At 36.8% G+C, this 27,551-nt stretch overlaps 1 protein-coding gene across 1 annotated transcript in view; it reads left to right on the top strand.

Annotated features, from left to right (window-relative positions):
* The window catches only part of LOC145667613 (uncharacterized), an 81,221-nt gene that overhangs the window by 30,130 nt on the left and 23,540 nt on the right, over nucleotides 1-27,551 (top strand). The window contains exons 4-5 of the mRNA XM_081735077.1: nucleotides 23,676-23,833; nucleotides 26,457-26,618. Coding sequence (XP_081591203.1) covers nucleotides 23,676-23,833; nucleotides 26,457-26,618 — 320 coding nt within the window. The remainder of the gene's footprint in view (nucleotides 1-23,675; nucleotides 23,834-26,456; nucleotides 26,619-27,551) is intronic.

Below are 27,551 nucleotides of genomic sequence, written 5' to 3'. Positions count from 1 at the left end.
TTTGGTTTGGTTTGTTTTAATGTCCCACGATTATGCTAGGATGTCTAAAGGAGACGTGGAGCTAATGATTATAAAAGAATCCGAACCACATCAGTCGTTCAACTGTACCCCCACCGGAAATCGAATTTGGGACCACGCGAACCGAAGTCAAGCGTGCTAGTCACTAGACCAAATGGAGGTCCTCACATTGTGTTGATTTAAATCATTGAGTCAGTGTTGTCAGATTCGAAGATCAAAAACTAGCGTGTCTGTGCTCCAAAAGTAGCGGATTTGAACTATTTGTAGGCCAAATATATACAGTAGAAATGAATCATTTGACATCTAATGACAGCTACTAATGAAATGATTTTTAATATGGACTGGAAAATGTGCTGGACATATTGCAAGAAATTATGATCGATGAACAAAAACAATTCTAGACAGGATACCACGAGATAAAAACAGCCTAGAAAACGTCCTTGTACAAAAAGGTTCGACGAAATCAAGGACAACTGGGGGGTAACCTGAAAAAGAATTGCTCAAGATAGATAGTTGTAGTGAAGACTTGGAAGGATCTTAATCCAGCAGTGGGTTGGGTTGATCATGATTATAGTCATGATTTTATTATATCTGGACCTCAGAGATAAACTAAACCAAGTCATAATTTCGTAATTTTACAGGAGAAGCGAAAAACCGGTTCGTTAAGTAAGACCTATAGTACTATTTTCAAACTATACTACAATACTACTATACTACAATACTTAACAATACTTTTTTAATAGACTATGTTCTTTCTAGTGGTGTAATAATGTAAGTCTAAAAGCATCCCATTACTTTGTAACTACTTACTAGGGATGATTCCATACCGGGCCCAAGTACCTGGGGAAAACCTATATATCGTCTGAAAGCTCCCGCCGTACGAAGTACGAATCCGTTAAGAAGTACGAAACCGTTTTCAAATCAAGGACAATCCCGCAAACTGACCCTATATGGAGCCAGTTTGTTGGTGTTTGTGACCTTATTATGGTATATTCGACAGAAATAAAAATGAATATTACGATGCATAACACGTAAGCTCCTGAGTCGATCATGTTCCTGTTTGGCTCACTGTCAGAATGTGACTCGAGTAAAGCTTTGATAATATTACTTTTCACCCAAACATACCCATTTCGTCAGTGTTGCCAACGAATTGTAAATACAACGTGGCAGGTGGTTTCTGTACCACTCGATGTATATACATGAAAACGCGGCATAAACATCATTCGTCACTAGAGAAAATTTACTTCGGATATATTCCTCTTCCAAGGACCCCAGTTTATCAGTGTTGCCAACCAAGTATAAAAATAAGAAATTGTAAAACACTTTCCGCACGATATGAGACGTTTATACACCAAGCTTGACAGAAACATCACACGAACTATAGTAAAAAGATGTTGAGTGTGGACGTTTCCCAACCATTCTAGGTTGTCAGTGTTGTCAACAAGTGTAAACATCACAATGTTGAAGATCGCGTTAATGTCATTGAACGAACATAAGACAAAAGTGATAGAAGCAGCATTGGACAATGGAAAAGATAGTGTGAGTGTCCCCATCTCCCAAGCACCTCAGTTAGACTGTGGTCCATACTACATTTGTAGTATGTTAGTGAACCCACAAGCACCCATGTTGTCATGTTTGAAAATGCGGTAGACTTCATGCGAAAATCTTGAATGTTCGCAGATTGGCAACACTGCCACACTGGGATGCTTGGGAGACAGGGACATACACTGTTGGGAGACGGGGACGGGAGCCGGGACAGAGAAAATAGATACATATAGCTCGAATTACCTATATACTTATATAATGTGTATGTCCATGTTTCGCAAGTAATTTTCAATCAATATAAAATTTCAACATAATGAACGCACGATTAGTTTACTCGAATAAAGACCACATGCACCGCTGAGAGCTCAGGAATAAGCTTAATCTATGTTACAGCACTGGATATATGCTTATGTAATACATTACAACTTTATGAACTTGTATAAGGAACATAATGTACTTAAAGTGAGACGCGAACTATACGAAACATCGGACTTTGAATCGAACTTGATTGGTGATCCAACCCGAGACCACAGATAGCAAAGATGAGTGCCGTAGCTCCCACCACAAGGTTAAAGAAGTCCCTGTTTTAAAGTGTCAATTAAACACTGATATGTGAAACAGTAACAAAGCATTTGGTCAATTTGAAACAAAATATAATGTAGTAATAATTTACTCTATTTGTTAAGATAATGGATGTTATATTCTGTTTCTAAAATGACAGTCAAAGCAGAATGTATTGAATAATAACTGAGAAATTGTAAATTTCAATTTCAGTGCGATTAAATACATTCGTACTCGTACTCCTATGTGTTGCGTTATCCGTTAGGAGGTATTGAACAATTTTGATTCAAAGGAAGGAAATAAACTACTGTATAGTACTGGAGTTAATTTAATAGAGTTTAATTGTATAGGTAGTACTGAGGCCATTTGAGACAAAGTCTATTGCTGAAAATGAAATATAGGTTACTATTATTGCTTTGTCCCAGGTATGTTATACCCACTGATGATTGAAGCTGGAACACACACATGGAAAGCATTAGCGCTAGCAAATTAGCTACGAACAGGTACATCATACCCACTGGCGTCTCTGGCATGTAAAATTTGGGGGGAGGGGGACATCAAAGAAAGTTATTTAAATCGTACTACCTAGCTCAACCTATTTATTATCTTGGATTTCCTTTGTGATCTTTCTGCTTACCTTCACGGATCCCCTAAGGTACAACTCTATTATAATCGTTTCACAGCCTGAATATTATATTCCAAATAATAATTATTATTTATATGATATTCTGTCGTTATTAAATAAATTAAATTAGAATAAAATATTGAATATTTTGTACTTGAAAATATTGGGGGGACGCGTCCCCCCGCCAGAGACGCCCATGATCATACCATAATTCTAAGTCAAGAATGAAGGCAAAAAATAAGAAGCGGAAACGGCAGATTGTATGATAATAATACTTTCACAATTTTAATTTCACACTATTTATTTCGAGACTTTCGAGACGAGACCCGAGACGAGACCGAGACTTGGCCTTCGAGACCGAGACCGAGATCGAGACAAGCATTTGTTGACCGAGACGAGACCGAGACCGAGACGGCGATTTTTGACTCGAGACGAGATCGAGACCGAGACCGCTACTTATCAACCGAGACGAGACCGAGACTGTATAAAGTGTCGTCTCGTCTCGTCTCGATACCATCCCTAAGTGCATGTAAGTAAAAATAATTTCCAAGCTACTCCAACTAAACAAACTGAAAATTGACGACAGAACATCCATACGTATGAGTTATGAACCAATTTACCTGTTTTGCAAAAAAAAAAAAAAAAAAAAAAAAAAAAAAAAAAAAAAAAACACCTTGTTACATTTCACTTCAATCGTTGCCTCCTAGTTTAAAAATATACGCATGAACAAGGCTTCATTTTGGTACCCATTATTTGTGTATTACTTCAGGATCAAAAGTTCTACTATCTTAAACTCCGGGTTGCATTGTATATTGGACACCCTGTATAAAATTGGAAGTTGCAATATTTTACAAATCCCGTTAAAGCGGAATTTTCTAAAACGCTGAAATCATATGTACTCAGTTTTTTTTAATGATTAATTTATATGCCGAAATCTCTATTCTTGAAGGAAAGAAGAAACTCCCTTTACTCTCTTAGGACACATATTTCAAAAGATCCTTTCTTATCTATTGCGTTCCTGAGAATAGAGTTTTCTTTTGTCTAAATTTCACCCTTCTAGTTTTAATAATATGTCCTGGTCATTCTCTATTTCATATAATATCACAGAAATTTCACTTTCAAGCTGATTACACTGGTTGGCATGAAAATCCTCCCACGAGGGTGAAAGGGTGTACCGGATAGATTTCGAGACGCTGATTATGAATATATATCATCGAGAAAGTTCCAGCACGTAAAGGTTTTTTTTTTTTTTTTTTTTGCGGGGTGCTGTTTCCATAATTGACAGGAAAATCGTATTTTTCGTATTTAATATGTGTTTTCCGTGTTTGGAGTGCATAATTCTGAATTTTTATCTTAATCCAAGAACTGTTACTAGGGTATATCCCAGGAAAATTCTTTTCTCTAGCTCACGACCCCCCGGAAACGTACCCCCCCCCCTTGGGTTGCAAAGATTTATTGTCGTTCCACACTGCATACACTAAAACCTAGGCGTTATTGACGGAGAAAGGTTTCGTAATCAACTTGTGATCATTCGTCGGCTCCCTTTTGTTTAGACGAGAGACAGATTGTTGAAAAAAAGGCGCCAAGACATACACCACGTTGTCGCGTGAAACAAATAAATCAGTTTCGAGTTGATCGTGTTAGAAGGTGGTGTTACGCTGTCTCTGTGTATATCGTAGGTGAAATATATTTCTGCCTGAAATATTGACGTTTGTGTTAAACGAACATGCCGAGAACTTGCTACAATTCGACAGATTCATTCTGCTACATGGGGAAATGATTTTCAAGGGACAAAGTAGACCATTGTCACCGTTCCTGAAGACAGCCTACCATCTGTACTTCGGGCATAAAATCGGCTACCAGGATCGCGTTTGGGCTCCGAAACAAAGTTGTAATTCGTGTGCGCGCACTCTCACTGGATGGTTGAAAGGTACACATAAATCGATGCCGTTCGCCGTACCTATGGTTTGGTGGGAGCCCCGTGATCATGTTTCATACTGTTACTTCTGCCTGACTAATATAGAAGGTTTCTAAAATTAAAAAAAAAGAAAAAGCATAAAATACAGTATCCTAACTTGGATTCCGCGAGGAGACCTGTGAAACATGATGTTTGTCTGCCTGTACCCGTACCACCAGACTCATACACCCTGTGCAGTGTTTCATCCGATGAAAAACCTGCTGCTTGTGAGGATGTTGCACAATCTTCGAGTACACAGTCAGATCCCAATTACGCTCCAGTGCCTGACACTAATGAACCACATGTGATAAGTCAGGAAGAGCTGAATGATCTCATCAGAAACTTAAACCTTCCCAAGTACAAGGCCCTGTTGCTTGCATCACGACTTCACCAATTGAATCTACTATACCAAGATGTGAATATATCGATGTATAGGAAAAGAGAGATGAGCCTAGTTCCTAATTTTACAAAGGATGGTGATTTGGTGTATTGCAGTGACATTCCATCGCTTATGGGACAACTGAAGTTGAACTACAACACTGAAGATTGGAGGCTATTCGTAGATTCCTCTAGGATAAGTCTCAAGGCAGTTTTACTACACAATAGCAATGAAAAGCCGGCCATCCCTATTGCTTATGCTGTACATATGAAAGAAACATACGTGAACATGCGAAACCTATTGCAGAAAATAAAGTACGAACAGTTCCAGTAGTCTGTATGCGCTGACCTTAAGGTTATTGCCATCCCTACCGGTTTACAAGGAGGTTACACAAAACACTGCTGCTTCTTGTGTCATTGGGATAGTCGAGCCAAAGATCAGTACACCATAACAAAATGGCCGCCAAGGAAGCAACTGGTCCCAGGGGAGATGAACGTGGCTAATGAACGTCTTGTGGATCCGGAGAAAATATTCTTACCCCCCTTCATATTTAGAGCTCATGAAGGTCTTCGTCAAGGTTCTGAACCGGGATGGTGAAGCATTTAATCATCTCAGAAAACTATTCCCAAGACTCAGCGAAGCCAAGGTGAAAGGTGTTCTTATGGGACCTCAAATCAGAGACGTTTTTAAGGATAGTACATTTTCTTCTAAGCTTAATGAAGTGGAAAGTGAGGCTTGGGAGGCCTTTAGAGAAGTGTGCAGTAACTTTCTAGGGAATCATGTCACCTGATTACAAAGACATTGTGGGCAGGTTAATTACTTCATTTCGTAACATGGGATGTAATATGTCCCTAAAGTTACACTTCCTGCATTGCCACTTGGACTTCTTCCCTGAAATGTACAGCTTGGGGGAGGTCTCTGACGAACACGGAGAAAGGTTTCACCAGCAAATAGCTACCATGGAGAGGCGCTACAGTGGTAAATGGAGTGTGAATATGTTGGCAGACTCCTGTTGGAATGTGACACGCGAGACACCCTGTAGTAATTACAAGAGGAGTAGGAAAACCAAGTGACACGTAAGTGTTAAACTTTAACTGTTTATGCAATTTTATCTGTATAATTTATATTGATATTAAATTATAACGTGCAAATTATTATGGGTGGAGATTAGCATCTATGGACGGATATTGAAATACCTCCCCCTCCTCCCTGAAAACTGGTACGTTCTGGAGAAAAAACGGGTTACGGATTCGAACTCAGGAGCTCGAAACCTATCGGAATCACCTATTTTCGTTCGTGGGAGCGAAAAAAAGTTTCATTTTGCCGACCAGTGTTATAGTACTATAAGTTTGTGCTAGTTACTAAGTTATTACTAGTCTACATTAGCAGAAAACTTATGAAAGTCGAGCTATGCAAAATTAAACAAACTTAAAGGAACAAAAAGCTGAGTTAAACAAAAAGTAACTACTCAATCAAATGAGATTCCAAGTTTTTAAGTTAGGCTAAAGTGACAGAAGTTTCCTTAGATGCTTAAAATGAAACAGATCTTGAACGTTGAAATTGTTTATTTTATGTAGCATAAATAATGTATTTCACCTCGATATGCTAACAAAAGCATGGAGTGGCCCCGCGTAGCGTAGTCGCTAACGCTCTCGTCTTCGGTGCAAGCGGTCCCGGGTTCGATTTCCGGTGGGGACACTCGGTCGAAACAGTATAAAAACTTTTACAGGCCCGCTATCCTGAATGAGGTTTTCCTGGATTTTCGTCATTCACACCAGACAAATGTCGGGGTGGTACTTAACTTGTACCACTTCCTTGCTTCCCCAATCCTTTCTTCGTTCCATTTTCCTGGATACTGTCCTCGCCGAGGGACGTCATCCTTCATACGACGAGGGACGTCATCCCTCATAAATCCTACATCCCCTAAAAGCCTGGAGTAGTAGGGGTCGACGTATATTGCGCCGAGTCAGCAAAAATTTTTGTGACGTCATAGGTCAAAGGTCAATGACCTTAGCCCGGGGTCAATGACCGAGGGGTACCTAGGACCACCCCCTCTAAATTTTGGCAGGGGTACCATGGCCCACCCCCTAAATTTTGGCAGGGGTACATAGGACCACCCCCCTTAAATTTTGGAAATTGCAAAATCTAAAAATTTGGTGTGGTAGCCTAGGACCATAGTATGTACCTCTATCCGTATTGGGGGTCTATGTCGTTCCCTTTCATGGGTAAAAAATTGCCAAAAATTGAATTTTCGGAGGTTTTTGACCTAATTTATTCCCTTTGATGAGGTATTATTACCCTATATAGTTATATGGGCGTATACAGGGGTCCATTACCTTTCATAAGACATGGGTATATTAATGCACCCCTTCAAAAATTTGGGAGGGGTACCATGGCCCACCCCTTAAATTTTGGAAATTGACCAATTTCAACATTGGGTATTATAGTACAGGACCCTAATATGTATTAGGTTAAATTTGGGTGGTCCACCTCGTTCCCTTTTAGGGGTACAAAATTGCCAAAAATATAAACGTAAGCAATACGTAGTACCACGTGCTTGGTTTTTGGTCGATTTTATCCCCTTTGATGACGTGTTATTATCCTATATAGTTATATGGTCATGTATAGGGGTCCATTACCTTTCACAAGATATGGGTATATTTGTGCACTCCTTTAAAAATTTGGGAGGGGTACTTTGGCCCACCCCTTAAATTTTGGAAATTGCCCAATTTAAACATTTGGTATTATAGTACCGGACCCTAACATGTATTATGATAAATTTGGGTGGTCCACCTCGTTCCCTTTTAGGGGTACAAAATTGTCAAAATATAAACGTAAGCAATACGTTGTACCACGTGTTTGGTCTTTTGGCCCAATTTATCCTCTTGGATGAGGTGTTATTACCTTATATGGTTATATGGTTATGTATAGGAGTCTATTCCCTATCATAAGACATAGGTACATTTGTGCACTCCTTTAAAAATTAGGGAGGGGTACTTTGGCCCACCCCTTAAATTTTAGAAATTGCTCATTTTATATATTTGGTATTATAGTACTGGACCCTAACATGTATTATGATAAATTTGGGTGGTCCACCTCGTTCCCTTTTAGGGGTACAAAATTGCCAAAAATATAAATGTAAGCAATACGTTATACCACGTGTTTGGTTTTTGGTCGATTTTATTCCATTTGATGAGGTGTTATTACCTTATATGTTTACATGAGCGTATACAGGAGTCTATTACCTTTCATAGGACATGGGTATATTGATGCACCCCAGGAGGGGTACCTTGGCCCAACCCTTTAATTTTGGAAATTGCTTAATTTCAACATGTGGTGTCATAGTACTGGATCCTAATATGTATCATGATAAATTTGGGTGGTCCACCTCGTTCCCTTTTAGGGGTACAAAATTGCCAAAATATAAACGTAAGCAATACGTTATACCACGTGTTTGATTTTGACCTAATTTATCTCCTTGATCAGGTCCTATTACATCATATAGTTATATGGTCACGTATGGGGATTCATTTCCTATCATAAGACATAGGTACATTTGTGCACCCCTTTAATTTTGGAAATTGCTCAATTAAACATTTGGTATTATAGTATAGGACCCTAATATAAATTACTATAAATTTTGGTGGTTCACCTCGTTCCCTTTTAGGTGTACGAAATTGCCAAATTTTAGTACAACCACGTGTTTGGTTTTGGCTCAATTTATCCCCTTGGATGAGGTCCTATTACCTTATATGGTTATATGGTCATGTATATATTGGTCCATTTCCTATTATAAGACATGGGTACATTGATGCACCCTTTAAATTTTTGGAAGGGGTACCATGGCCAACCCCCTTAAATTTTGGAAATTTTCCAATTTGAGCATTTGGTATCATAGTACATGCCTCAACATGTATCATGATAAATTTGGGTGGTCCATCTTGTTCCCTTTCATGGGTAAAAATTGCCAAAATATAAACATAAGCAATATGTTGTACCATGTGTTTGGTTTTTGGCCCAATTTCTTCCCTTTGATGAGGTTCTATTACCTTATATGGTTATATGGTAATGTATATGGGTTCATTTCCTATCATAAGACATGGGTACATTGACGCACCCTTTAAAAATTTGGGAGGGGTATCTTGGCTCATCCACTCGGTTTTAGAAATTGTTTAATATAAACATTTGGTATTATAGTACAGGACTCCAATATGTACCACTATAAAATTGGATGGTCCACATCGTTACCTTTTCATAGGTAAAGAACTACCAAAAAATCAAATTTTGGAGGTTATTGACCCCTATTTAGCATGTTATATGGGTATGTACAGAGGTTTATTACCTTTATATGTTTATGTTCCCTTTTAAATTTGGGAATTATCAAATAACAAAATTCGGTAAACGTTTTCTAGGACCCATTGGTGTTCCTCTTATGGCCAAATATTCAAAATTTAAAGGTTATTGACCGGCTTTATTATTGAATAAGTACAGGATTTATTACTTTTTCATAAGACACATGCGTATTTGTGTACCAATCTTAAATTTTGGGAGGGGTACATTTCTTATTGTCATATCAATAATTGGTAATTGGATAGTATCTCATTCATTGGGTAAATCATTATGATCACGTGATCAGTTATTAACCTATGATGGGATTAGGAGTCCAGGACATTGGTACATTGAAACTTTGTAGGATAATTTGAGAATGTGTCATTGGTTTTGATTATTCCCGCCAAATATAAACGTAAGCAAGACGTTGTACCACGTGATTGTCCTTGATGAGGTAGTGTACAGGGATTCATTTCCTTTGTTGTGGTACTTCTTAAGTTTGAGTACACACTTAAACAGTTGGTTCTACTCAGGTAAACAATTGACGGACATTATTGACCTTATTGAACATATAATGATATGATTAACTCTAAGACTTAGGTATATCAAGAGAAGTATTCTTTCAATTTGGGAATGGTGATAAACAGAATTTTAACATAAGGTGCGAAATTTGAAACAATACATTGAACTTTAGTCACAGCTCATAGTCTAAGATCATTGGTGGTGATTGATTTGAAATCTGATAGCTAACCTTATTGAATCTTATGAATCATAGACGAAAGGCAATACATGCTACAACAGTTTGAAATTTAATCATAAGGTGATGTAATCTGACACTAGCAAAGTTATTGTTAATGCAATTTGATTGGATGATCACTATCTTTCCTGCAATCTGATTGGTTGATCACTATCTTTCGTGCAATCTGATTGGTTGATGATTTTCAAATCTTTGCTGTATTCAGTTTTAAGTTTTGTTTAACATTTAAAAATCTTGGTTTCGTTCAACATTTTGCACTCACTGAAACCGTTTATTTGTTAATCGAATAGTTAAAAACCGGATAAAGTTTGACGGTTAACCGTGAAACGTAAAATTTTTTTAGTTTGAAATTTTTTTGTTTGAAACTTTTTGTTTCGAAATTTTGTTTGAATTTTTTTGACAACTTTTGTTTCAAAATTTTTTTGTTTAAAAATTTTTCGTTTCAAAATTTTGTTTAAAATTTTTGTTTGAAATTTTTCGTTTCCAAATTTTTTTGTTTGAAATTTTGTTTGAAATTTTTTTTCGTTTCAAAATTTTGTTTGAATTTTTTCGTTTGAAATTTTTTTCGTTTCAAAATTTTGTTTCAAAGATTTTTGTTTGAAATGTTTGTTTCAAAATTTTGGTTTGACATTTTTAAAAGTTTGTGCACTCATTGGTAAAGAACCGAAACTGTTTAGAACTAAAACCTCTGGCAACATTGTGGTGCAATAGTACACGTCAGAGCATGGGGTTGTACTTGAAATGAAAAAACACAAATCATTGAAATGGATCATTTTATTACACTCCACATACATCCATACCAGATAGTGGTTCTGGATATTGTCGATACAATGTATTTTGAACTTCTTGTACTAGTTTGTCTTTAGCATATAATTTTAATTCCAGTTGAAGTCTTTTAAGGTCTAATGCAATATCAATTGGTGGAAACTCAATGTCCATTTGATCACAAATAAACTGTTTATCAATACAGGTATGCACCCACGAACGATGTTGACAACCATCACAATATCTAGATACATGTTGTACAATATGCATAACACATTTTTCAAAATAGTACTTTTTCAGGAATATACTTGTTTTGTTGCACACTTCCACTGCATGTTTCACACACTGGAGTACGCTGATAAATTTGTTCCATTCTGTTTCCGTTAGATACACCATGTTGCGAGGGGCATGAAATGTACCCTTTTTACGTAACAACACCATCTTCTCTTCGAGCACCACTTCATGATTTGAGCCTAATGATTTGACTATGGTCACATTTAGCTCATCATGAAAATAATCATTAGACTTCGGATTTTAAGGCAAATGCCTATTTTGTTCCCTTTATAGGAAGTAAAAAATACTTCGGATCTTTACGAATCATGAGGAATTAAGCCTATTAAAACACTTTATAAGTGCCCTAAAAATGCCTAAAATGGAGTTTAGCGCCTATTTTGGCCGTTTTGGCCTAAAAATGCCTAAAACTGCAAAAAATACAAAATTCCTGTATTTTTTAAATAAACTTTTTTTTTAGTGTTGAGTGAAATTTAATTGACAAATCTGAAGGCAGAGTGAGTGTGTTTGTCGAGGCTAATTTTAGTCTAACTCGTATGAAGAAGTGAAACGCAGAGGGTGGTTGTATGTAAAAAATTGTTTCTAAAAGTTGAGCTATTTCTGCTCAAGGTCAAGCCCATTTGTGAAAGACAAAGACAAACCATCCCTTTGCATCCTGCAGACACTGTACTGAAAGATCTCTATCTCTTTCTGTCTGTCTCTCTTTCCCCAGGGGCAAAACCAAAGCTATTGCTAAGTGCATATCGCAGTAACCAATATTCCCCTCCCTGCCGTTCTGCATTCTTGGAACTATTCCACCTTTTCTCTTCTGTAGCGGCTCACTTCAGCTCTTCTGTGATCCGTTCAGCTCTCTGGAATTTGGACAATAGTTTACACACACACATTCACAAATCAACACACAGCTCTATTGAAGCAAGAATCTCTTCGGGTCTTCGCTTTCAATATTTGGGAAAAACCAAAGTCCACGAACAGAAACGATTCATGAAGTGACGCGGTTCAGTTGACTGGAGTATCCATCCATGTATCATTTTCGGGTCAGTGCAGTGATTTATCTTAAACACGTAGTTCAAGAACGATACATCGTCTCTACAACGCATGAACAATTGGACTCAACGGCTTACAGCCCAGTCACAGATCTTGAGGATTCTTAAAAAGAAGTTTTGTATCATACGCAACAATGCCAAAGGAGAAGTCTTCAAAAAGTACCTTGATTCGCCAGTGGTTGCAAGAATTTCCAGATCTAACATACGATGGAAGAATAATCTTTTGTCCATTGTGCAGCAAGCAGGTAAGAAAAGCTATTTTTATTTACAGAATTTATAAATTTAATTAAATCAATTGTACACCCCCCCCCCTCCTTGTTTCTGTATAGCTAGCTAAAGTAAAACCTTTATCAATGGGAGGTTAACTATTTTAAGAGACTACGTTACTGAGCTGCTGAACTCGTGAAAATCTAATTTACATGGAATTTAGATCAGTTAAGAAAAAACATAAAAATAATCCTGTAACACAGGAAAATCTTTAAAATGTAAAGACTTCTAGCAGCCTGCTTAAATGAAATATATGAACGATGGTTTTGAAAGTGCTAATGGAAGAAAGTGTCTAGACTTACACATTCAACAGTTTTAGGGATTCTCGGGGATCTTGAGAAAAGCGGACATGGCATTCTCGGTTCTTTCCGAAGGACTCCCCCCCCCCGAAAAAAAGCGGTAAAGGTTAAAAACAATGTAAGTTAAAGTTGACATATTGTGTCAGTAACTCCAAAAGGGGTCCTCTTTTCGGAGAAAAATGTTTAATGCCAGCAATTACTCGACAGTTTCAGGAGCTTAAGAAAACATATTTTTGCTATCTCGTTTTTCAAAAGAAAAAAAAAATACGAAAGAAGTTAAGAAAGGCGGGATTCAATTTTTTTTAAATGCCAACAGTTCCAAAAGTTTGAAAGAAGAAATGTGCAATGCCAATATTGATTATCTTTAAAAAGTTAAGGAAACTGGATATATCCTTTCATCCCGAAAATATCTAAAAACGAGGATTTCAGTTTGAAAGAAAAACTAGAAATGTCAATATCTTGAAAAGCATAAAAGATAGGAAAAATGTTTAAAGGCCATTTTTTTTTTTTGTTATTTTTCTCGAAAAAGAAAGAAAAGATCTGTTAATAGTTAAATAACGGCGTTTGAGGTTCATAGATTGTCTCAGAACTTGTTTTACGAAGCAGAAACTTGTTTGTCTCTTTGTTTTTTTATTTATCAATTTTGCTCGAGGTGCTACTGTCTATTGTCTTAAGATGCTATTGATTTCCATCCATAGTTACAGACAAATAAATTCCACACAGGGGCAAGAAAAGAACAGTCTGACACTCGTCTAACAAGAATTACAATTGCGGATAATTTTATTTTAGGACAGATCTTAAGAAAGGAAGAATTTGTCTCTGATGTTCTCTCCCCAAAGCCAAAAAAAAAAAAAAAGGAATTCTAATCGATTGCTCTCTCTCTCTCTCTCTCCTGATGAAGAATATCCATACACCTTTTGTCGCAGGGCCGCAAGAGACAACTAATTTCCAAAAAAAAAAAAAAAAAATTAAAAAACGCCAATTTTATTTATTGTATCATGCTGATGTTCACGCTCAACTAAGGCATTGCTAATACTTTATTTTCGTTCTAACTTTGGTTTCTGTCAGTTGATAGTTGCAAAAATTTTGAATTTTTGAAATTTTAAAACGGCCCTTATTTTAAATTTTTGACAGGTCACTGATTTTCACACTGAAACATTTTAATCATATTTTGGGGAAAATTTGGTTCAAATCAGTTAAAAATTTTGTAAATTACAGTTTTAAAGAAAATTTTAAAGGGACGATATTTTGAAATTTTTCATGCAATTATTTTGGCATCCAAATCTCAAACAAAATATTGCCAAATTATGTTTTAATTTTTGCCAAGTTGGAGTGTGTCAGCATTCGAAATTAAATAAAATATAGTGCTTAAAATTAAATTAGTTACAGTGCTTAAAATTAAATATTATTTCTCAGATATTGATATACAATTTTATTGCTTCTGTCTGTAAATTGGGGATTATTCTGAAGTAAAATGCTCATCGATTAGTCTTTTATTTGATCTGTTCTGATTCGAAATGGGACTGGGGTATATTGGTCTTTAACGAGGTAGACCAACAAGTTTGCCTTTTTGTCAACTTTAAATCAATAATGTAACGTTCACCGATTAAAAAAAAAAAAAAAGCACATTACGACCAGAAAGGCAAGCAAACAGTGATGGTAGTTGTCGCAATTAGTGCTCTCAATCGGGTCAGTTCGGGTCGACTTTTGGTTGGACACCCTCGAGTAACGGGTCGGGTCAGGTCAGCCTAACTCGGGTCACGGGTCGGGTAGCGTTAGACCAACTCAGTTCACCGGTCGAGTCGGGTCACCCGAGATAGTTTGACCCGACCCGACTGGTGAACTGAGTTGGTCTAACGATACCAGACTCGTGACCCGAGTTAGGCTGACCTGACCCGACCCGTTACTGAGGGTGTCCAACAATAAGCTGACCCGAACTGACCCGTTTGAAAATACTAGTCGCAATGTACACGAAGAAAATTAGAGAATTTGAAACCGAAATTAAAGTTAAAACGCCACCATCTTCACTAGTTTTGTAAGAAGCATTTGAAAATATATTTCTAAGCGTTTTTTTTTTTTTTTTTAAGGTTTCTCAGGAAAAGAAGTGCCACTTAAAGCAACACATTGATTGTGCTGGACATCTTGCCAAATCTAAAGCGAAGAAACAACAGAAACAGACACAGTTAACTCAGCCTTCTGGATCTGGATCTGAATCTGGAACTGCGAACACATTTAATGCGGATCTTGCTAGAGCCCTTGTCGCTGCCAACATCCCATGGAACACACTTCAAAATGAAACATTCCGACAGTTTTTACAGAAGTGGTGCCAGCAATCGATACCGTGTGAGTCAACACTCAGGAAAACGTGTTTGGATTCTGAATACAACAATACACTTGATACAATCAGAAAGGATATTGGCGATTCCAGCATTTGGGTAGGCGTCGATGAGACTACTGATGCATGCAATAGATACATAGTGAATGTTGTTGTAGGAAAACTTGATGAAGATGGACCTTCAACTCCTCACTTGTTAAGTAGCAAGGAAATTAAGAAAGTGAGTGCCCAGACAATTGCTTACACCGTGAACAAAAGTTTGCAACTTCTGTATCCTAGTGGTGTGGATGATTCTAAAATTCTTCTTCTTTGCACAGATGCAGCTTCTTACATGATTGCTGCGTTTAAGAACCTAAAACCTTTCTACCCCAACCTCATCCATGTTACCTGTGTAGCACATGCTTTTCATAGAATTTCTGAAACAATCAGGAACGAATTTCCTCAAGTCAATGCCCTCATTTCTAACATGAAAAAAACTTTTTGCAAAGCCCCATCGAGAATCGCTGTCTTTAAAGAAAAACTGCCTGGCATTTCTCTTCCTCCACAACCTGTCCTAACGCGCTGGGGAACATGGCTTGAAGCAGCTTTGTATTACGCAGAGAACTTGGACGCTATTGCTGGTGTTGTTGGCGAACTTCCTGGTGTGGAAAACATTGCAAGTGTTTCAGTTTTGAAGGAACTTTTCAAAGATCCCATTCTCAAAAGAGATCTTGTATATATCAAGTCAAATTTTTCATTCTTACCTACGACGATCACTAAGTTGGAAGCTACGGGAAAGCCACTTAGTGAACAGGTGTCAGTAGTTAACGAAGCCGAAAAGAAAATCCAAAGTGCTACGGGGAAAGTTGGGGAAAAAGTGCAGTGTAAGTGGGAAAGTGTAGTGAAGAAGAATGAGGGATTTCTTGTGTTGGCTCGTATAGGGAAAGTTTTGATGGGAGAGGATGAAACCATCCCCGACGAAGTGGAAATGAAAAATGTATCGAAATTTAAGTATGCTCCTGTAACATCTGTCTCAGTGGAAAGATCGTTTTCGGCAGCAAAGATGATCCTTACAGACAAAAGAGAGAGATTGACAGTCGAAAACTTTGAGAAACTGTTGGTAATTTACTGTTTCCAAAATTACGAATGAGCAAGTTGTGTACTGAATGAATCACCTGATTCACTGAAAACAAAAGATGTTAATAAAAAGGGGTATGTAATAATTTATACTATTATTTTTAGAGCCTATTTTTAATTTTTAGCGCCTATTTTCCTATTTTTAGTACCTATTTTAGGCGCCTAAAATTAAACTTTTTGGTGCCTAAAATTCCGAAGTCTAATAATCATTCATTTGGTCGATTCGTGCCATTCTTCACAGGTCAGTTGTACACCAAATTGTTCTGCTTTGCCCAATCGAATCACAGGTTCAAATGTTCTAGCACTGATACCAATCATCACATGCTTTGTTTGAAATATATTTATTGGATAATAGCTTGCGAAGATGAACTCTTTATCGTTAGAAGTACACATCTTTCCTCCTGAAACGCACTTGCTCAAATGATTTCGTGGGATGACACTGTATTTGCTGGTTTATAGTTATTACTGACGTCATTGGAAAGGAATGTGCTGACGTTTGAATTCATGGTTTCAACACAGTTGCCGACCAACCACATTCATACAACTATGCCTGATGTGCTGACGTTTGAATTCATGATTTTGCTGACGAATCCGGCTATGTACTAAATTCAAGTTGATGACTTCGGCCCAAGAATCCTTTGTAACATAAAGATACAGATCCAGTATTTAAGAAACGCAGCAGTTCTTCTTGTTTTGATGCTTCCATGGGTAAATATCTTGCTGGTAAAATTATATTCTTATCATTTTCAAGCTTCACTACGATTCTTAATCCAAACTTTGTAGGGATTTTTTCGCTAGCTAAGATTCTATAAGGTACATTCTGTTGTAAATCAGTAATCTTGGTAAATGATTTCATCACATCACGTGTGTTTAGAAACTGCAGACAAGTAGCCATGATGATGTTATCATGAATACTAACTCGAACGATGATGCAAAACTGATGACGTTGCGTTATCATGCTCTGACGTGTACTATTGCACCACAATGTTGCCAGAGGTTTTAGTTCTAAACAGTTTCGGTTCTTTACCAATGAGTGCACAAACTTTTAAAAATGTCAAACCAAAATTTTGAAACAAACATTTCAAACAAAAATCTTTGAAACAAAATTTTGAAACGAAAAAAATTTCAAACGAAAAAATTCAAACAAAATTTTGAAACGAAAAAAAATTTCAAACAAAATTTCAAACAAAAAAATTTGGAAACGAAAAATTTCAAACAAAAATTTTAAACAAAATTTTGAAACGAAAAATTTTTAAACAAAAAAATTTTGAAACAAAAGTTGTCAAAAAAAATTCAAACAAAATTTCGAAACAAAAAGTTTCAAACAAAAAAATTTCAAACTAAAAAAATTTTACGTTTCACGGTTAACCGTCAAACTTTATCCGGTTTTTAACTATTCGATTAACAAATAAACGGTTTCAGTGAGTGCAAAATGTTGAACGAAACCAAGATTTTTAAATGTTAAACAAAACTTAAAACTGAATACAGCAAAGATTTGAAAATCATCAACCAATCAGATTGCACGAAAGATAGTGATCAACCAATCAGATTGCAGGAAAGATAGTGATCATCCAATCAAATTGCATTAACAATAACTTTGCTAGTGTCAGATTACATCACCTTATGATTAAATTTCAAACTGTTGTAGCATGTATTGCCTTTCGTCTATGATTCATAACATTCAATAAGGTTAGCTATCAGATTTCAAATCAATCACCACCAATGATCTTAGACTATGAGCTGTGACTAAAGTTCAATGTATTGTTTCAAATTTCGCACCTTATGTTAAAATTCTGTTTATCACCATTCCCAAATTGAAAGAATACTTCTCTTGATATACCTAAGTCTTAGAGTTAATCATATCATTATATGTTCAATAAGGTCAATAATGTCCGTCAATTGTTTACCTGAGTAGAACCAACTGTTTAAGTGTGTACTCAAACTTAAGAAGTACCACAACAAAGGAAATGAATCCCTGTACACTACCTCATCAAGGACAATCACGTGGTACAACGTCTTGCTTACGTTTATATTTGGCGGGAATAATCAAAACCAATGACACATTCTCAAATTATCCTACAAAGTTTCAATGTACCAATGTCCTGGACTCCTAATCCCATCATAGGTTAATAACTGATCACGTGATCATAATGATTTACCCAATGAATGAGATACTATCCAATTACCAATTATTGATATGACAATAAGAAATGTACCCCTCCCAAAATTTAAGATTGGTACACAAATACGCATGTGTCTTATGAAAAAGTAATAAATCCTGTACTTATTCAATAATAAAGCCGGTCAATAACCTTTAAATTTTGAATATTTGGCCATAAGAGGAACACCAATGGGTCCTAGAAAACGTTTACCGAATTTTGTTATTTGATAATTCCCAAATTTAAAAGGGAACATAAACATATAAAGGTAATAAACCTCTGTACATACCCATATAACATGCTAAATAGGGGTCAATAACCTCCAAAATTTGATTTTTTGGTAGTTCTTTACCTATGAAAAGGTAACGATGTGGACCATCCAATTTTATAGTGGTACATATTGGAGTCCTGTACTATAATACCAAATGTTTATATTAAACAATTTCTAAAACCGAGTGGATGAGCCAAGATACCCCTCCCAAATTTTTAAAGGGTGCGTCAATGTACCCATGTCTTATGATAGGAAATGAACCCATATACATTACCATATAACCATATAAGGTAATAGAACCTCATCAAAGGGAAGAAATTGGGCCAAAAACCAAACACATGGTACAACATATTGCTTATGTTTATATTTTGGCAATTTTTACCCATGAAAGGGAACAAGATGGACCACCCAAATTTATCATGATACATGTTGAGGCATGTACTATGATACCAAATGCTCAAATTGGAAAATTTCCAAAATTTAAGGGGGTTGGCCATGGTACCCCTTCCAAAAATTTAAAGGGTGCATCAATGTACCCATGTCTTATAATAGGAAATGGACCAATATATACATGACCATATAACCATATAAGGTAATAGGACCTCATCCAAGGGGATAAATTGAGCCAAAACCAAACACGTGGTTGTACTAAAATTTGGCAATTTCGTACACCTAAAAGGGAACGAGGTGAACCACCAAAATTTATAGTAATTTATATTAGGGTCCTATACTATAATACCAAATGTTTAATTGAGCAATTTCCAAAATTAAAGGGGTGCACAAATGTACCTATGTCTTATGATAGGAAATGAATCCCCATACGTGACCATATAACTATATGATGTAATAGGACCTGATCAAGGAGATAAATTAGGTCAAAATCAAACACGTGGTATAACGTATTGCTTACGTTTATATTTTGGCAATTTTGTACCCCTAAAAGGGAACGAGGTGGACCACCCAAATTTATCATGATACATATTAGGATCCAGTACTATGACACCACATGTTGAAATTAAGCAATTTCCAAAATTAAAGGGTTGGGCCAAGGTACCCCTCCTGGGGTGCATCAATATACCCATGTCCTATGAAAGGTAATAGACTCCTGTATACGCTCATGTAAACATATAAGGTAATAACACCTCATCAAATGGAATAAAATCGACCAAAAACCAAACACGTGGTATAACGTATTGCTTACATTTATATTTTTGGCAATTTTGTACCCCTAAAAGGGAACGAGGTGGACCACCCAAATTTATCATAATACATGTTAGGGTCCAGTACTATAATACCAAATATATAAAATGAGCAATTTCTAAAATTTAAGGGGTGGGCCAAAGTACCCCTCCCTAATTTTTAAAGGAGTGCACAAATGTACCTATGTCTTATGATAGGGAATAGACTCCTATACATAACCATATAACCATATAAGGTAATAACACCTCATCCAAGAGGATAAATTGGGCCAAAAGACCAAACACGTGGTACAACGTATTGCTTACGTTTATATTTTGACAATTTTGTACCCCTAAAAGGGAACGAGGTGGACCACCCAAATTTATCATAATACATGTTAGGGTCCGGTACTATAATACCAAATGTTTAAATTGGGCAATTTCCAAAATTTAAGGGGTGGGCCAAAGTACCCCTCCCAAATTTTTAAAGGAGTGCACAAATATACCCATATCTTGTGAAAGGTAATGGACCCCTATACATGACCATATAACTATATAGGATAATAACACGTCATCAAAGGGGATAAAATCGACCAAAAACCAAGCACGTGGTACTACGTATTGCTTACGTTTATATTTTTGGCAATTTTGTACCCCTAAAAGGGAACGAGGTGGACCACCCAAATTTAACCTAATACATATTAGGGTCCTGTACTATAATACCCAATGTTGAAATTGGTCAATTTCCAAAATTTAAGGGGTGGGCCATGGTACCCCTCCCAAATTTTTGAAGGGGTGCATTAATATACCCATGTCTTATGAAAGGTAATGGACCCCTGTATACGCCCATATAACTATATAGGGTAATAATACCTCATCAAAGGGAATAAATTAGGTCAAAAACCTCCGAAAATTCAATTTTTGGCAATTTTTTACCCATGAAAGGGAACGACATAGACCCCCAATACGGATAGAGGTACATACTATGGTCCTAGGCTACCACACCAAATTTTTAGATTTTGCAATTTCCAAAATTTAAGGGGGGTGGTCCTATGTACCCCTGCCAAAATTTAGGGGGTGGGCCATGGTACCCCTGCCAAAATTTAGAGGGGGTGGTCCTAGGTACCCCTCGGTCATTGACCCCGGGCTAAGGTCATTGACCTTTGACCTATGACGTCACAAAAATTTTTGCTGACTCGGCGCAATATACGTCGACCCCTACTACTCCTGGAACAGACACTGTAAGTTGATGGTGTATACACTATCAACTTACAGTGTTTATTCGCTAAACATGAATGTCTACCGCAGAAACACGGAAATGGCCGTTGTAGATGGGAAAAAAGGTTTAGCCGTATGACCGAATAGGTCGTCATCTTGGTCACCATCGCTAACTTGAATCCAAGTCCATGTTTTTAAACGGAAGGGAATGTGTAATATGTACAGTATATCGACTGACGCTGACAAAAGCTCAGAAAAACAATGGCATCATTAGATCTTACCTGAAGACAATGAAATAATTGATAATAACCGAGGTATTGTGCAGAAACATTTAGAGATAGTGATTCGACGTGGCATTCTCGAAATTTGCCCAATGATTTTCCCTATCTCCTACCCGAAGGAGAATGTCAGGCCAACTTATAGAGTTTGCACCCGTAGGTCATGAACGTCTTGGATATTCATAGTATAAACCATTACTTCAGGTGATCTACAGGTGAAAGTCCAAAGATAAGAGATTGATAAAAATTAGTGACCGCTCAATTGGCCACTAACAATCTATACACGTTCCAGGAAACCGTACATCCAGGTACTCTTGCACTGTGTTGGCAGAGTGAGACAGAGCACATTCCGGGTGAAGAAATTAAGGAAATAGCCCATAGAACGGAACCAATACTCACATAATAGACCGGTCCATTACACCGGATTGTGCAGCTTCAGAATTAATCCCGTAACCTGTTTAATTAATTATAAATTATAGAACATTATAAAGCATTTATTTAAGATCAGTAATTCATCGTCCTCATTATAAAGAACACTATCTATAATGTACACAGACAGCAGAAGTATTTGTAAAAAACATTCATTCTGTTTCATCAGCTATAAGAAATAAAACAAGAAAGTTCCCTACTCCATTGTAATCGCATTCCTTTCCGGGTATATATCTCTAAATGTTATTATTCGATCTACGTCCTTATCTCCCGAGACAAAACAAATCGCCCAAAGCACTCGTAGTGTATTGTCAAGTGGATTTTGTACCGTCAATATTGTTGTGAAAATTCATTTTAGAGTCATAACTTAGTCTCCAGGACGAAGTAACAGCTAGGAGTGTGAATAAGCCTAATCGTCTGACTCGACATGTAGACTAAGCAAAACACCAAGGTGCTACCATTGAAGTTTAGAAGAGCACAGTTGCGTCGTCTCAAGAATTTGAAAGATAGAGAGTTAGGCATCAGAAAATTACATTTGTTTTCCATCGCTTACCCTTGAAAGCCATCAGCTAAGTCATACAAACACGTCATCCATCTCCACCTCACCGACAGACACAAGCAACAGAGCAGTCAAGCAGGTAGTGTGCTTAGACCTATCCTAAGTTAATTTCGTTACTTAACACATTCTCTCTTTTACCTTACACCCAATCTAATATGTTTTCTCATTTTGTTTTTGTTGAGTCTCGTTTATATATCCCTAAGCATTACTGTTAAATTAAACTGATTTTCGTTGCATGAGAGATCTATCAGACATTCATTTCTTTTCAACCCTTTGATTTTTTAGAAACTACCCTTGAGCTACGTCGGCTGATTATCTCCCTTCTGCATAGAACCTCTTTGGTGTAGTGGGACAGAACACATTTTAGCTGGAAGATTTAAGGAAATGGCTCATGGGGCGAAAGCAATTCTGGCATAATAGACTGGTCCAGTAGCTTTAGATGTTCTGGGCCATACCCTCAATGAAGAATGACTCAATGAACATGTCTACCATATCTTGCATCAGACCGTGAGCTTTTTTTTCTTCGCAGCTCTTTGTCGGTTCAGTTCCATGTAAATTCGTGTCTGACCAGTACTGCAGGTTTAACTTGTTTACCTCACCAATAATATAAAGATAAGTTTCGTTGTTGAAACAGATTTTCACAGATAGATCAGCGTTGTGCTAGAACATGATATTGACGTGTTCTGCAAACTACATCTGATGGTCGAGACCATCCTCCGTTTTATGTATTGTGAGCAACTTGTAGAGATGCCACTTGTTTTCCTACAGGATCCACATCATGAATACCCGAGGTATGCGAGTTTCGGTGGCCCACCAACGAGATGCCATTGTTACCTGATCCGCTGACGTCAGTAGTCTGGCAAGCGATGTTTATCAGTAATAGAGCCGATCTGGCGGAGGTTCTGCAGCAGAGTGGCAGCACTATTGGTGATAGAATCACATTGTGAATGTCGGTGGTTGAAATCTTCGGTAACAAAAGTGGATTCTCGCTCCCTGGATCTCAGAATTATTTTAATTTGCTCCTTCTGTGTAAGTTGGATCCTGTAGTGAAGATGACGACCATCGATGCCAGTTTTTCCATACTATCGTTGTACTCCGATCTCGTCAAGATATTCAGTGAGTCAGTGATAGGTTCCATGAATGCATTATCACTAAAGTTAATTCATAACATGTTTACCATACACATCAGTTATTTGTCTCTCGATAGAATAAATTTATTTTAAGTTTTACCAAAACGTTCTCTACTTACTGGAAGAATCGTGTAGACAATGGAGTAAATTTGAATATACTTTGTAGGTTGGACTTCCTTTCTTTTCTCGTTGGACCACCAAGAAATTTAACAAATAATCCATTTGAAGCTGTTGGATGTCACGATGATAAATTACTTATTGTACACCCACAAGAAAGTAAAATTGGTGTTCAGGAGTTCTGCGGAGATAATAATGGACAACATGGTAAACATTGCTTTTATTATTATTTATAAGAACGGTCATTTCCGAATACTAAGAAATATCTACAGGGTGCAGCAGCGTTCATAGTAGGATATTAAAAACACACCATTAGGCAGTAACTGTAATTTATTTATTACCTCTTATGTCAGTTAATAGTTAAAGGTATGTCATTTACTAATGTGTAAGTCATTGTCCATTGCGTGGATTACTTTTTGAATATGACTCCTGTCAAATGATGCCCCCTCTGCACAACACATTTATCTAGGCGGCGTTGGAAACTTTCCATAACTTGGCGTAACGTATTCCCTGGAATATTGCCGACGGCAGTTCTGATGGGATCCTTCAACTCAGGAATGGTGGCACAACGTGTTCGGAACACTTCTTGCCAAAGGAAAAAGTCTACACATGAAAAATCAGGTGAGCGAGGCGGCCAGGAAATGTCACCAAAACGGGAAATTACTCCATCTAGAAATGTCTGTCGCAAGAAATACATGCAAATTCTGGCTGTATGCGAGGTCGCTCCGTCTTGTTGAATCCATAATTGTCCCACCTCCACATCGACCATACCTAATTGGGGAAGAACGAAGTTTTGCAGCATCTTTACATAGCGTTCATTGGTGACAGTTATAGCCACACCGCTGTCATCCTCAAAGAAGTAAGAGCCAATAATCCCAAAGGAAGCAACTCCACACCACACTGTAACACGAGAACTGTGCAAGGGCTTGTTGTGCAGTTCATGCGGGTTTACATTACTCCAATTACGCATATTCTGTTTATTCACTGAACCACGTAACTGGAAATGAGCTTCATCTGATATCAGGATGGTGTGCAACATTTGTGGACTTTGGCGAAGGAGATCACGCGTGGTTAAGCAGAATGTTTCTCGTGAAACCCAATCGTGAGACCTAATTTCCTGAACAATCTGCAGCTTATATGGGTGAAAATGGAGATCTTCGTGCAATATTCTCCTGAATGAATGATCGGACATATGCACAGTTTGCGAATAACGACGAGCAGACCTTTTTGGGCTACGCAATATTGCAGCACGAACATTTTCCACGGCTTCTGGTGTCCGCACAGTTCTTTCACTTCTTCCCGTTTTCCATTGCAAACAGAACCTGTTGTTCGAAATGCACGTACCCACCTCACAATGGTCCGTCCATCTGGAACTTTCCCATGACGTCCCAAGTTGAAATGTTGCCGAAATAGACGCTGGGTAGCAATAACAGAATCGTTATTCTTGAGATAACTTTCAGTAGCAAAGGCACGATGCTGTGCACTCCACCGCTCCATATCACTGTCACACTCGAAATGGCAGCTCATTAGTACACAAATGCTGGCGCGCATTCATGCAGTACGTCATTGTACTACGCAAGTCAAATTACGCTATGGACGCTGCCACACCCTGTACTTAGCAGATCATAATGGATCGAATACTATATTATCAAAATATTGTCCATTCTTTGGGTATAAGCAGTCATCGGCACTGTTCAGGGTCATCTAAGTATTGTCCTTGTATTCGATGAACGTTAGCTGAATATTATCCTAACGGACATTCTAACATTGACTAAATGCTATTTGTTAAAGGGACAAGAAAATTCACAGCGGACTATGTTAGATATAGAAATAATCTTATGCTAATTATTGCTTATAGACATTAGTTTAAACAACATTAGTTTAAGTACATTGGAGATCATAAGCGCCCGGTTTTCAAAATCAATGAGGGTGCTCTAATGCACAGTCCACAACCAGGAGTCTGTTTGTGTGTTTATTTATTTATTTATTTATTTATTTATTTTTGTTTGCACATAGCGGCGTAACCAGGGGGAATTTGAGGTTTCTAGTATTCTAGCTATTCTCTGTATTAGCTCATGCTTGTCGAAACAAATAGCAACCAAGTATATCGCATATTTCTTTGAAACGTCCACTGTGAAATTTTTGAATACTGTAAATTATAGAGAGGATGAAGTTCATCCAATTGATTTTGACACTCAGAATTCAATCTTATGACTTCGTTTCGTTAATTTATTTGGACTGGTCGTGATACCCGAAAATGACCTCAAATTCAAAATTACTTGGCAATAGATTTTTCAATAGTTTTAATTTTACTGTGTATCGAATCCTTAATAATAATGAATGCTTATTAATAAATTAAACTATTAGTATTTTACCTTATGGTGTTGAAAGGACAATCTATTCTTGGTAGACAACTAGCTGCAATGTAATCAACTTTGAAACGTAAGAATTGCTTATATTATGACGAGACTACGTTTGTTTCTCACTACAATGTAAAACTAATTAGTAGAACGCAGGGGAAGAACGTGATTACTCCATTCTTTTCCATATTATATTGGTAGCGGTTATTTACATTGGTAAAATTGGGACCCTAAATGCTGACGAAATATTAAATGGAACACCATAACTACAGATATATTAAGAAAGGAAAATATGCTCTCAGAGGAATAACATGATAAAATCTCTTGTAAAATCTTGCCTCTGTTGTAAAATCTGTAAAATCGTCGCTATCAAATTATTCCCCTGATCTCTTCATTCGTCATAGAATATGCAAATGCAAAGTGTTTTATGATATGCAAATTAATGCAAGTATTTGACCTTTTCATTTCAGTGTATTTAAGCGTGCAACCTCCAACTGTCGTGACCTTAGTAATAATTTTGGCTGCAGATAGAGCTGCAAAATTAGGAAGACCTGCATTACCAACGGCCAGATGGAACATAAAAGTATCTCAAATTGATTGCATGTGTAACACAACAAGTGCTAACCTAATTCGTAAGTGTATATTTATTGAGACTATAAATTGATATTCAAAAGCGTATACAGGAGGCAAGCAGTATATGATGCACTTTTTAATAATTTCAAATATTGATACATTATTTTCTTATTGTCGTTAGATTTAAAGTTCGTAGTTTTCGATATCTAGAAAATGTGTGTTCATATCATATAATTGTCTTGGTGAAATATTTAAAACTCCGTGATACAATATTACAGGCAAACTGATACGTATACAGAGGAAGCTTACAAACATTCCTAATTTGATTTATTTCAAGTTTTGAAGTGTGTATTAACATACTCATGTTTTCTTTTTCTAGACACATTGTATGTGTTTTTCATTTAAGCAGACTAACGTGTCGTTACAGCTACTACTTTTTACTTCGTGTTTAAACCAGCGAGTTTCGTAGGAAGGAAAACTCTGACAAATTTATAAAATTTCTATGTAATGAGTAGAAGTTAAAAAGTATCTTATAGTTATCGCTATACATTTTTCTTTAAGGACAAAAGTACTATATATTTGAGATGAAATATGTAAATTTAGAACCTACTATAGGATTCTGTTATTTTAAAGAGAAATTCACCATATAAAAGATTTTCGGATTTTTATGGTACATTTGTTGTTTGATATATCGTAATTGTTCTCTTTCGCATATACTAAAAACTACGATTGAAGCTAAATAAATAAAGTATCCGCTGCGGGCTATTTACTTAATTGTTTGAGTTTCTTTCTGTATATAATAATCTGCGTAAACATTGGGCAGAAAGTGCTAACTTAACGCTCTTTAATTAAAGATCTTTCGCTAAGCTTCTTCTTCTTCTTCTTCTTCTTCTTCTTCTTCTTATTATTATTATTATTATTATTATTATTATTATTATTATTATTGTTATTATTATTATTATTTTAGTGAGCTCTCTCGTGGTTATGTGGGT

Source organism: Thermobia domestica, chromosome 13 (genome assembly GCF_964235325.1).
Source record: "Thermobia domestica chromosome 13, izTheDome1.hap1.1, whole genome shotgun sequence".
NCBI classification, from domain to species: Eukaryota; Metazoa; Arthropoda; class Insecta; order Zygentoma; family Lepismatidae; genus Thermobia; species Thermobia domestica.
The sequence above is the reverse complement of the archived record's forward strand: the minus strand, read 5'-3'. Positions and strand labels throughout refer to the sequence as shown.